Source organism: Eurypyga helias, unplaced genomic scaffold (genome assembly GCF_000690775.1).
Source record: "Eurypyga helias isolate BGI_N326 unplaced genomic scaffold, ASM69077v1 Scaffold37734, whole genome shotgun sequence".
Taxonomy (NCBI): Eukaryota; Metazoa; Chordata; class Aves; order Eurypygiformes; family Eurypygidae; genus Eurypyga; species Eurypyga helias.
In genome coordinates this window covers 1-13,847 of record NW_010247557.1, presented here as the reverse complement: position 1 = coordinate 13,847, position 13,847 = coordinate 1, and the positions used below count along the sequence as shown (strand labels likewise).

General features: G+C 36.0%; 1 protein-coding gene across 1 annotated transcript; it reads right to left on the bottom strand.

The window, feature by feature from the left end:
* Positions 1-399: 399 nt before the first annotated feature.
* On the bottom strand, positions 400-13,559 carry EFHB (EF-hand domain family, member B; the record flags this gene model as incomplete). The annotated part of the gene is given in 13 exon segments (XM_010150772.1): positions 400-564; positions 3,562-3,692; positions 3,695-3,742; positions 4,267-4,473; positions 4,840-5,047; positions 5,861-6,015; positions 6,838-6,905; positions 8,532-8,615; positions 8,992-9,121; positions 10,837-10,947; positions 11,529-11,709; positions 12,460-12,603; positions 13,497-13,559. Coding segments are annotated over 13 exon segments (1,695 nt in total), but the record flags the coding sequence as incomplete, so codon positions are not given.
* Between the last annotated feature and the right edge of the window lie 288 nt (positions 13,560-13,847).

Genomic DNA, 13,847 nt, shown 5'->3' with positions numbered 1-13,847 from the left:
TTCCATGTTAATAATCTTTACGAGGTCTTGCATATACGTGTTATCTTACGTACTTTCAAAAATGTCTGTTTATATTAGATTAAAAAAAAAAAAAGCAACGTGTCCATGCTCCAAGTACTATTATTTAGACTCAGAAACACTGTAACAAGTATAAAATAAAGAATATTTGTATTCCATTTACAAACGTGCTGTATCGGTTTATTTCTCAGGATATCAGTTCCTACTAACAGCAACGATAGCAGTAAGAATCATATACATGTGGTGAGCCCTCTATTCAGAAAGACAATAGACAGTGAATTCCAGTTGTGTAAAGCCATGTTATTGGAAATGTTTATTGTATGCAGCATCAGAAAGATGACTGATGTCAATTTAAATAAATGCAATGCCCAGAGACTAGTATTAGCAACTGGGTTTTGTGTGTGAGCCATGTATCTCATCCAGTACATTCCTGATGCTTTCAACACAAACCTCTTCTTTCTGATGTTTCATACAGGCTTGCTTCCATATCTCTTCAAACCTTTCATCAGAAATGCTCATGCCAATGTTGTGAAGAATTTGTGCAACCTACAAAATAATAGTATTCATATAATTCTTGTCAGCATGTTCTTTAAACTATATAGAGTCTGGGTTTTATATATATTCACAATCTCTATTTGCCAAAGAATATTTTCCCATTCTTAAGCAAAAACTACAGACCACACCCTTAACTAAAAAAGTTCCTATTTAGCTAAATCTAAATATTACTAGGATGAAAGCTGTGGTGTACAAAATTGTCTTCAGGTAACAAAGTAATGTTGATGCAACTTCAACACTGGATAAATCAAACACAGAAGATTCAGGGAAAAGTAAACATTTTATAAAAGCCCTAAGTCCTGTGTATCCATTGTATTTTTGCTATTTGCAGTTATCAACATAAATCAATTTCACAGCAAGAATACTATATGCAAGATACTCGATTGGCATAGATAAATGGGTGAAGTGACTAGAAGGAAATGGTTCACATTAACTTTGGGTCTTGCTATAGTTTTACACCAAAGTAATTCTGCAACAATTTTTTTTTTCCATATTTTCTCACTTGGATGCTTCCTGCTGCATGCTTCATTACACGGACCTATTGACTCATCAGAGGAAGGTGGGTTTAGAAGAATATTGACGTCTTGTGCTTTTGTTAGCATTAACAAACATTTAGCTTCTTCAACTGCGTCCTGTGTGTGTGCATGTGTGTTGTGTTTATGCTCTGGAGATTTTACACATGCTTTGATAAAGAAAGACCTTTAATACAGTCAAATCAACCTTGTTTGTCATCTTTCTCTAAAACTGCCTTTTGTATAAAAATAGGCCAGATCCACAGTACAGCAAACCTGTAGCTTCATCTTAGCCAAAAAATCTATGACAGTGCATGTCAGCTGAAATTACAGGAGGAAAACATGGACTAAATTTTGTTTCTTTAAGCACAGGTGCTGTTTCAGTTAAATCAATATTACTAATGAGGAATACAAACCAGATATGACCTAATGCCTTCAACAAGCTAGTGAAATTTAAATTTAAACTAAAAGCAATATTCTATTACAAGATACCACTGCAGGGACCATAAAGGACCACATGCTCTCATAACTTGGCTTCACCATATTAAAATAAAACTCTGTCCTTGCTCATCAACAGCCATAAAATAATCACTGACTAAACCACAAACTATCAAGTGTGCAGATGGGGTTAAACTGGCCCTGACCTATTATCAATATGATCAAGTTGAATATAAATTACACACAATCTGTTACGTAACTTCTCTTCAATAGACTAGGACAAATTCCAGTGAAGAAAATAGCAGGCTCTAGAACTACTTTGTTCTTTTGGAACATGAAGAGTCATGAAACTGTTTTAGTCAGAATTCACAGTCACTTCTACAGACCTATACAAAACCTGGTACTATTAAATTACTCTGAGCTTTCATACAATAATTTCATTAGCTATTACATGTTTGAAAATATTAATGCTGCATATAAAAAGAAAAAAAAAATCAAAGACCATCACTAAAATACTGAAACAGTCAATTTCATGAGTATAGGGCAATTTAACACAGAGGTGGTTTTGCACTGAATTCTGTATGGCCTGTATAGTCTAGAATGGATTATGACATCTCAGGCCGAGTGTCTAGTGCTTGACAGGTATAATGGGCTTCTCAATGAAGCATGAACTCTATTTACTGTTCGCCATATTCTGCACGTATGGATTTCCTGCCTCAGAGCTGGATTATGGTAAATGCTCGTGTACACAACATTCTGACAAGTCGTTTTATGGGTATGTATAGACCATGACACCACATCTTTTACATCCTCAGCCACTCATCAGCAACACTCTTTTCTGTAAAATATATACTCAAGTTCCAGATCCACTTTCAAATGTAAATTAATATTTAATGTAATGACAAGGAGAAAGGGAGAGGTTGTCAAGGCTTCTTTTTCATTTTACATCAGAATTTCACATTTTGTTACAATCGTCTCGTAAACTGTATTTCAGGTAATGAGGTTATCTGAATATTTTATCACTAGAAAATGCAACCAAATGTAGAAGCAAAAGAGTAAACAACACTGAAAAAGAAGCAAAGTTGCTTTAGTATTTATGTGGGAGGAAGTCTGGGCTGTGAGATAACAGAGGGGTTGCAGCCCCCCGAGATATCAGATGATAGAAAAATCAGAGTAAAAAAAAAAAAAAATCAGAGGTAAGTCCCTACAGCCTCACACCCTATTTTTCTCTTCAGAAATACGAGATAACACAGCATTGGTGTGTGATTCCCTGTATCACTGATATCACTGTGCAAGTTCTTTGGAAATCTGAGCCTACGACCATGACTCAGCAGAGCACTTAAAAGGAATATTCAAGCAGTTTGCTGAATTTGCCATTAGCAAAACCTGCAAGTTTGTTTGAGAGGAGACACCTTGGGTAAAATTCTCCACTGAACATCCCTCTGTGATAGACACTAGTTATATATACCTGTAAAAATTTTCTGGTGTGGCTTTTTAAGACATCTACTCATAGAATCCTAGAATAACTTAGGTTGGAAGAGATCTCTGGAGGTCATCCATCCAATTACATAATCAAAGCAGGGCTAACTTTACCGTTAAATGATGTTGCCTGGGACCTTGCTCAGAAATTTGAGTATATGCAAGGATGGAAATTTTGCAACAGCTTTGTTCTCCTCACATTGCAGAAATGATGAGTCACAGACTCTTAAGCCATAGATTAATTACCAACTCTCTTTTGACAGCATTTAAGCATGTGCTTAAATGTGCATGTGCATAGCAACATGTGCATAGCAACAACCTGACGGTTTTTTATATTACTTATTGAAGCCAGATCTCAATAAAATTAATATCTAACACCTTTAAGAATTTTTTTGAATGTGAAGGGTACATATTTGTCAGATAGTTGGATGGATGTAAAGAAAGATGGTGACGTTGCAACAATGAATTTTGAAACCTTTTTATTTGATATGACTTTCCACTCCCATATAGCTAAAGGTACGTTTATCTTGGAAGGATATTCTCAAGAAATTCACTATACCTCTGCCTTTGGTCTTGTTTTAAAAAAGTCTCTTTCGTACACTCCCTTTTGACTGAAGACAGAAGGGAACAACAATGCATAAGCATTAGCCTCATCACCATAATTAGTTCTGTCACTGATGTGGCGAATTTGGGAGCAGGAATATCTGAACGAATAGTTGGGAGACCACACACTGGATAACCTGTGGAAATCAGTCAACAGGTAGCATTGGACAAACCTGTATGTAAAGAAAGTGCTAGGGAGGATAAAACATCATCTGAGAAATAATAAAAAATTTGATACTTTGTCTCACATAGGTTCAAAAAGAATATTTATTATTTTATTCCTCATCTCTTTTTTAATATTTTTTAGAATTTCTAGCTTCAGCTACATCATGAAGCATGACAACAGGAAATCTTGCAGTAATACTCTAGTACTTATCCAGTACTTCCAGGTAAAAACATTTCTAGGGGATTCCAAGAAGATTTTGTTCTCCTAAAACTAGTAGCATAATCAAGATGTCTTTGAGAAATTAACTTTGAAGTTTTGAATGGATTAACCATGCCAAACAAAGCCATGCCAACTTCCAAGCCACAATCCTAAACAAATTTAGTTTAGATAAATTAATTCACTATTGTACACTAGTAGAATCTGTAGCAATACTTTTAAAACTTCTTCCTGTTTTTGTCTTAAGTAATGCTGAAAAGTAGAGGCCACCTTACTTACAGGTTGTTGGGAGACCACCTACTACAGCATTATACTGAGAAGAAGTTGTCTGATAATTTGCAAATACATGATCTGTTGATCTTGTAAGCATTTTTGGTGTCTTTTCTGATCTTCCTGCTTCCTTTAACACAAGATCTTCCCACTTCAGCAGTGTCTCATTATCTGTCTTTGTGTCTTCCGGCAGACCGGGAGCATCCAGTTTTTTTCCTATAAACAAAAGTTATGGTACAGCAAGGATATATTATCAGCACATTATAGACTAAGAGGTAAAAACATGGCTTGAATCCTTGAAAAACTATAAAGTAGATAATATAAGACAATTAATCTGCATATCTGATAACGATTCTACAAGATTTTTAAATTTCTCCTGATTTATGGAACAATCTCAACATGCAACACAGAACTCTGGGGTTCTGAAATATATCTGTATCTGAGGCTTTGCTGGTGGCATGCAAGGACTAAATGCACACTCTAAACCCTGCCCTTCCAAAGGAGAACCTAACCTATACCAGCAATGTCCTTTCAATAGCTGTTTTAAGAACATGTCCACAATTTCCCAGTATTAAGTATTACCTTTTGTAATTATTTTTTCTTCAAACTCTTTAACAGCCATTCTGTCTTTCCAGTTCAGAAAGTTTGCAAACTCCAGATAATTAATCCGACCATTTTTATCCAAATCACAATAGTCAAACAAGGAATCCAGGAGCTCATAATCTAGATTCAGATTAAGCTGAAAACAGGACTTTCGCAGGTCATCCTTGTCTATCATTCCATCGCCATTCTATTATAAATAAAACAAAACAGTTGTTACAACAGCTATTATAAAAAGGCTCCACCAAAAGAAACACACACGTGTTTACAAATACCGATAGTGAGAGATGTGTATAGTGCCAGACACACCATTTCAGAAGAGTAGCATCACTGAGTACAACCCCAAATAATTTAGAAATTAAAAATATGAATATGAAAGTGTCAGTAAATAATTTTCAACAAGTAATACAGTCATTTAAGATCAAAAGAAAGTCAGTGTGACAGGGTATTGTGACAAGAGAACAATCTAATCTTAAATGTTGAGGTAAAGCCAAGATTTCTTTTGGAAGTAAGGCATCAATCATTCATGTTATTCAATACATAACATTATAATTAATGTTATATAAGAAATGTCAATTATAAATTTTTTTTCCAGTGAGAAAAAAAGAAAATATATGAAACTCTGATGCTTGGTGACTCAGTCAAAAAGTACAGCTTGGAAGAAAATATGACCATAATCCTTTCAACCATATTTCTTTTAAGAAGAAATACCAAATTTTGAAAAGCAAAAAATGCTAAGATTATTCCTGCTCACAAGTCCCTTGCTTGCTGTCAAGTTGGATACTCCTGACACTGTTGTGAAAGGCTCCAAATCCTGTGATGTCTAATTCCATAGCATACCACAGTATATGAAACATACAACTACTATGAAGTTACCTTCTCTTTATAATCTTCATCTCTATTTGCCTTCCTATGCTTGTGTTTCTTCATATCTGTATATCCATAGCACAGGAGAACTAATGTCACACACCCCTTTACATTTATATTTTTTCAATGCACTAACCTTATCGTAATGCCTGAACGCTTCTAGTAACAGGTCAAAATTTGCATAGTTTGCTTTCTTCAAACTTTGCCGAACTGCAATCAAGACAGCTCTCTCACTGTCTCTACCACGGAGGAACTCACGTGGAACCCAGCAGTGAAGAAGATCACCAACACCTATAAAAATAAACACTTCCTCAATTAGTTATGCATATACAGAAAATGGACAATTTTTTTAAATGGCTTGCAGTCTTAAGGAAAAGGAGAATTTCCGTTTCGAGATGCTGATTTTCAGCACTGCTGAACATCTGATACAGCCATTTCAGTAAAAGACCCATAAAGCTTCCAAAAGCTTCTGACAGCAGTAGGAGTAACTTGATGTCCAGACAGTTGAGAGTAAAAGAACATATATTATTAATCTATCACTTCCAATCTGTCACATTGCAGGATAATTACAAAAACCAATGGAAAAGTCAATGTAATATCTCAGATAATCACATACCTTTGATTTCTAGAAAGACAATGTACTATTTTTGTGTTATTCTTTCTATTTTCTATGCACCCTATCTTTATTAGTATTTTTAACACTTTGTCTCACTGAACTATAGTCTTCATCCAAGCATCCAAGACACAAAGGTCACATTAGAGTGCAAGAAGTTTGTTCACAGTGCAATAATAGCAGTAGCTCACCCAATCCCCTTCCAACAGCAATGTACATGCATTATTTTCTACTTTGTAATAATGATTTTTTTGTTCAGTTCCTTCTGCTGTTCCTTAAAGGACAAACATACCTACACATTTAAACTACTTAACTTTCATATTTTTCCACTAGCAATTTCAATCCTTCTCAAATTTTCCATCCAAAAATTTAGTGTCACACTGAAATTTTTGTACCTTGCCTCTAAGATTTTAGGAAAACTATATACTACACAACTAACAGCAATTAATTCAGCATAGTTTCATTAACAAGATAATATTTTATTCTGCCCCTAAACTTACCATATTCATCTCGACAGAGTAACATTCCAAATGTATGGCCTGGGGGAACATTCATAGTTTCTGCTATACTGTCAATAAGCACATTTGTTTGTTAATTGTCAGATAGTTTATCAGTAGCCAAAATAAACCCTTTGGTATTATTAAAAAAATAAGTGAATATCGGTTATGTATTTAGGGATGATACACATAGTTCACCTGAAATTTGTTTATAAGTACTTTGCTTCCACATTGCCATTCCAGAAAAGCATCCCTTTATAAACCTTTGCTGTTTATAACACAACCAAATAGTACCACTAACTTCTTGAACATTTATACTCATTAAAAGGAAAACACACTATGCTAAAATATTTTTTTCTAAGACAATGACAGAAATTAGAAAATTCCTTATAACATACTAGTCAAATAATAGAAATGTTTAGGACAAACCACATCTCCAACTGAAATAATGTCTCCAAATAAACTACTTCTGGCTAAAGTGGAAAAATTGAATCACACCTGACATGGCTTTTCACATGCAATTCTGTGTTTACCAAAACCAGCAACCAAGCCCATATCCACCTGGAAAACTTGGCCCTGTTTTATTTACCAGCAAATTAAGATGCTATTGGTGACATTAAAGAACTGTTTGTTTCTTTCTTAATTTGAAAAAGATGCAATGTTTATTTTTATCTCTATGTTTAATAATTAAAACTGGTACACGAATCAGAAATCTCCATGGAATTTGAAAAGAGAATCAGTGATTTGTTCTAAAATACAAAACAAACAAACAAACCCACAAAGAGATGTAGTCTAAAACACGATTTTCATATTAAATGTAAGATGTGGATGGTGTAAAATTCATTAAATAAAATTAGGTTAGCTTGTATCTGTCTTGTAATACTAGTGCTGGGTTTGAGCTTGCACTGCCAGCCATACTGTCTCATGTTGCTCATACTCCAGGTCTACCTCACAGTAGGCTCATGAAGGGCAGAGGAGAAACTCGCTCGCATTCCTGTTCACTCACTATCAGGTACCATGGCAGAGTTCTCCAGAATTACTTAAGCCTGTGATCTTGAGCTTAAACTTAAATTTTGTTCCCATGTCAATAATGTTGTCAGCTGGATCCTGACCACACTGTACCTTAAGGTCCATAAGCCTTTATAAGCGGTGTTTCGTAAAGCTAAAAAGCTGCTCCAGATGACCTGAGGTATATGAAGCATTGTAATGATTTTACTGAGATTGACACATGCTTCTAGATAATAACACAGTTTAGTTCCATGTCCTTTTCCAAGGAACTAATAAAGTGAGAATACAGGTGATGTAACAAAGATGACCAAAAGTAGCGTCAGAGTAAGTAAAACGGTCACATCGCTAAACAATAGGTGGGACATTTCAGTTCTTTCAAACATTCCTAACTGCAAAAGACAGGAAAAAAAGACTGTTACAGGGTGCTTGTAATGTGGTTGGTACAAATTTGATCAATTCAGATACAGACCATTTAAACAGTAAGACAAATTCACCACACAGACACATTGCAAACCTCATTAGTAACCTGCATACTTATCAGCCTAATTAAGGCAAGTAGAAAGTCCCTTTCTGTAACCAAGTTCTGCAGTGGAAGCACTGAGCACACACTTATAATAACAGAAAAAGACACTGGACTCTTGTCTAATGTAAGTGAATTTTGTTCTTGGGCGGTATCTTTGTTTGCTTACGGATCAAGGACTTTTCCAAGCTGAGGTTGAAATTTTTCCTTGAAATCATCACTTTGTTTTGATACAATTTTTGCTGCTCTCTTCCTACAAATTAGGAAAATAACTCTCACACATATTTGTTTAACAATATTCAACAATTTTCAGTAATATTACAAATTATTACTATAAGTTAGAAGAAAACAGTAACTCCTCTACAAGGAAAACAAAAATCTAGTACTTGATAAAACTTGGTATTTAAAACCAAAGAAGTCTTTGCGTAATGCTAAAAACATGCCAAGTGCTGTTATGCTATGGTAGAACTGATTTGGATAAACTACTCTGAAAATTACTCCTTGCATTTTCTCTTCAGTTCAGTATCGCTAGGGTGACATTGTGAGAGGTAAAATTTCTTCAAATATAAGGACTCACTCTTCTTGAGAACTCACATGACTAATTAACTGGTGAACTCATTGCAACTTACAACTGCAGATCATAGACCCAATTTAAGGACTTGGATACACTTCGCCCATCTTTGAAGTGAGGGGTTTCTATTCCATAAACAAAAGACTTGCTGAAGTTTGGTGAGTCATACTTCCTATTTATTGCTTCCCCTGTGGAAAAAGTAAGCATTTCAACCTGTATAAAACACCTCAGGAAGAAAAATATATTAAGTATCTTCCTTCTTGAGACAAAACAATGAAGAAACAAAAATAAACAACTAATTAACAATTCTGTTCAATGAAATATACCTAATTTGCATCCTACATGTTTATTAAGTAGTTAGGAATAATCTCATTGTCAAAAATGAAGATAAAAGGCTGAAGAAAAAGCAAAAACTGCTTCAGTAGTAAAATAGTTGGATATCCTTCTATGCCTGATTAAAGACAAGCCCAACAGAATTAATGAAAAAACACCAGGTAGCCTAAATAGTGAGGGTCAGGCAAACAAATCTCTTTACAATGTCCGTACCTGAGCAGAGATGTGTACCATTTAATTTACTAATTGTTAAAAAAATGCTAAGAGGAAAAAGATGTTTTTGAGGTGCTGCCCTTCCAGATATACTTTTGCTATATTGATTTTAATGGAAATTTTGCCACTGAGTTGTAGACAACACTTGACTGTAATCAAAATATTAGCCTACTTGTTCATGAATCTACTAATCCAGTCTTGCCTATAATATGAATTTTCACATACAAGAATATCACATAAGTACTCATGAGTATACACACATAAGTGAGCTGCAAGCACACGTTTCTTCTCACAGAAAAAAATGTCATTCCGTTTCTTCAAGCTCTTCTCAATCACCTTTTGAAAAGAAGGGAAACTAGAACTTTAAAAAAAATTATTCACTGCATGTCTTCTAATAAGGGCTCCTCTGGCTGTATGGCAGCATGGAATTTTTAACATTATTACAACAATATTACAATATCTGTATTGCAGTTTCTTTCTTGTTTGTACATCTACAAAACTGCTAGTGCATTGGTGCATTTTGTTACAATACTAGTCTTCCAGAGCAGCAATGTAAGTCTCTCAGCCTAAGTGGAAATGATGGAACTAGGAATAATGTAAGTGGCTGCAGAAGTAATACATGTACTGCATTTCAGAGTGCTATTTGTCACTCTGTTCCTTTGTAGACCTATGAGAAAAAGGGTAGCCACCCCTGAGCAGACCACTTCACACAAGTCCAGGCCCCAGAGGCTGAAGCAGTGGAGGCACAGCCCGCAGGAAGGGCTGAGACGGGGGCTGTGGGACAGACTCATGGGCAGGATGCTGTAGGCTAAGGAACCTGCATTCCAGCCAGCCAGTCAGCAGCCTGAGCTTGATGCTGAGCTCCCCATCAGAAAGTCTATCTGCTCTGAAATTCTGTTTGAGTGCTGATAAAAAAGACAAACCAGAGATGAAAGTACTGGAATAGGCTGGGCTCAGAGTCTGTGGCTTTAAGCCTGAGATTGCTCTCAGAGGTATGGACAATGCCAAATAAGCATCTATGGGCATCCATGAGTTTCTAGTTTCCTGGAAATACTTTGCTTTTCAAATAGCACTCAAAATAAATCAGGCTTCCAACTCCTTCATTAAGTTCTTATACTAATACACCCACCACAAACTGATTTACAGTTCTAGAAACATGTCACGCTCTCTCAGTTACATGTATTTTTTTCACATTATTACTTCTAACAAGAATTTATATTGTATTAATACAGTAGTAAAAAGTAACAGTTTATATCTCAAAAAATAGTGTGCAGTATGTGTCAAAGACACAGAAGAACAATCACCTTTATTTATATTAGAACTTTTAACATGGTTTCTTGTCAGCCTTTGAACTTACCCACATAATAATCATTGTGGGATACAACATAGAGCTCATGTCCTTCTCTGGATTCTTTATCCACTTCCTCAAAAGCTTTTGGTGGATTTATAAGTTCTCCAGTTGATACATCTGGAAAGTAAGGAATAAATAGATGGTTGGGAAAGTAAGGAGTATGGCTGTTTTGGTTCTTAATTTTAAACAATACTGTGTTACAGAAGATGCTAAAACTGTGGAAGAATGATACCTCTTAACACATTTTTAGCCAATCTATAGGAATCTTATAGCATAATGACATGGGACCAGGGTGCGGAGAAAAAAAAAAAATATCACAGAAACTGAGATGAACATAACTGTTGCAAGACAGCTACATGGTCAACACATATGAGATTTGCTCCAGTCTATAGAGGAAAGATTCACAGGTCACGGTAATTGAGAGTTAGTTGTCAGCTACCTAAACTGCTCTGTGGGGAAATATACAAAGACAGGTCTGGAACACAGCCAAAAAGCCTTACTAGTTACCAAATGTTCTCAGTTGCTTGTTTCTTCCTAAGTGAAAAATACTAGTGTGTTTTTATGCCTTTAAATAACTGCTGTGATAGCAACTTTTCTATTAAGCTAGACCTGTTGGAAGCATAGAATATGTGCTAGATTCTGAATTGTAGATTATCTTGTATTTAGAAGAAATCTGTTTTAACACTAAACTTTCCTACCTTGGATGACTTTTGTTCCAAATGTAGTATTAATTATATCCAAGCCCTTAGGTAACATAGAAGACTGATCATGTGATCTGCCCAAGGATGCTTGACAATTACTCAAGTAAATTGCTTCTTTTTTGTCTTGTATTTTTTGTTGAAAATCAGTTTTAGGAAGTGGATTTATCGAAGAAGCTGCCTAAAGACATCACAAACAACACAAGAGGCAGGAAAACCAGCAAAATTTAATCATTCACACATAAGTATGGCTACCCCCTCACACACATACAAACAAAAGTTTGATCATACCTGTTCTGAACTCTTATATGATTACACTGACATCATTTTATCTACCAAGTTGCAAAACGAAAATGTACTTTGAGAGAAGACCAATAATAATCAATGTTGTGATAAATCTCCAGCTAAATAAAATAAGCATTGTGAGGCAAAACTTTTTATGCTTTTTTTTTTAATTAGTTTATAAAATTTCAGACTATGGCCTCTGTGTTTCAACTCAAGGGTGAGAAAGAATACATAATAATCACACTGAACTATAAGCACATTCTCAGATAGCAGTTCTCTTGCTGAGAGCTCAACAGGTTTTGCCTCTGTAATCAGTAACGAAAAAAGCAGCAAAATTTGTGGGTAGAAGACTTCATTTTACTTAAATGTCAAAATGAAATTAATAATTCAGTAGTCATTGCAAAGGCTAAGTGGATGATAAGATAAACGTCACTGAACTTCAAACGTTTTCCTATTTCAATCATGCTAGTTAAACCCTATGAACTGACCTCAGAATTCAGATAAACCACAGCAGTGGTGAAATGCTGCAGTGTAAATCACTCAGCTACGTACCTCTACCCTTGCCTATGAAGAAATCAGTTGCTCTTATTAAGGACAGTCTTAAACAAACCATTCTTAAACAAAAGTAAATGAGTCACATTCTTACACTGAGTGAAGAACGTGACTCTATGCCATGTGTCAAGTGAGCTGCAATGTCAGGATCATCTGCTCTGCCATAGAATATTCTTCCAACACCAGGAGCTGGATTTGTTGTATTTCGAAACTTCTGCACAGTCGTTGGAGTAATGGGCTATGTACAAGGCAAAGCAAAACCAATTTTACAATTAGTTCAATATTAATTAAAAGAAAATGCACTGCAGACATTTCAGTGTGATTCCACAGAGGTAAGAACAAAATATAAGGACCTTTTAGGGCTGAAACAAATGCACATGCTCCTGCAGATCCTGGTATTCCGAGCATAAGGCCAACACAGTCCAGCCTAACCCCAGCAACCAAAGTAATGGAGAATTGCCAAGTTTCAGCTATCTGGTTGCATCTTTAAGATGGATAACAGCTTCTTCAAGTATTCTTCATGGAAAGTGGACGTTATATTTATTAACTTCAGAAACCTTTAACCTGACTCACAATTCCACAACGAATGAAGCAATTTCAGAAATTATTTTAATCACAGTTTTGGGGGTTTTAAATTAATTTAATTATTTCTTTTTAATTAAAGGGAGACCTGGTATTTAAGGGATCTGTTTGTGTCTCAGTACGCTGACTCTTCAGGGGCATGGGGGTAGGGCCAGTGGGAAGCACAATTCTGGGGGGCATTCTTGATAAAGAAGAAGGACCTCCGTCAGAAATAATAATAACTCCTCATAATAATCACTATAATTATATTGCCAGAGGAAAACTGCCTAAAACAACTCTATTAAGCCCCATCTAAGCAGGCATGGTGAATTTTGTAAAACAGGTGGAGTGGAAAAGAACCGCTAGAAATGTGTTACAATCCTGCCAGCTATCCTCTATGATCCCATGCGACAAAAACTAACATTAAAAAAAACCCAGTGGTTTCTAAAGAGAAAGGATGTAGAAAAAATTACCAGAGTTTCACTGATCATTTTTTTTTTTAGGGCCTGTCTCAAAGCACAGTCACTAACAAGAATGATTACAACAGGAGCGGCTCGAAAAACGACTCACCCTGGCTAACACCTCAGTGAGGCAACTCGCAGCCGTGTCGCCAGTGACAAGCAACTTTCCAGCCTAAACAACACAGTGAAAAATAAGGCATAACCAAACCCATCGCACTAATAAGCACAACTGCTCAAATTGGGATCTGACACCTTGCATGAGCTGTTGTCTAACTGTCCCCGTTTTGATAAAAGGAGCCACACGCGTTTTTGGGAAGGGGGACCACAGTGAGACGCGCCTGCTGTCTCTTCCCTCAGCCCACGGCGAGACCCCGGCCCCACTAAAGACACAGAGAGCGGGTGGGCGGCAACACTGGGACCCCTTCGGCGCAGACCCTCACCACCGACATCTCTGGAAACC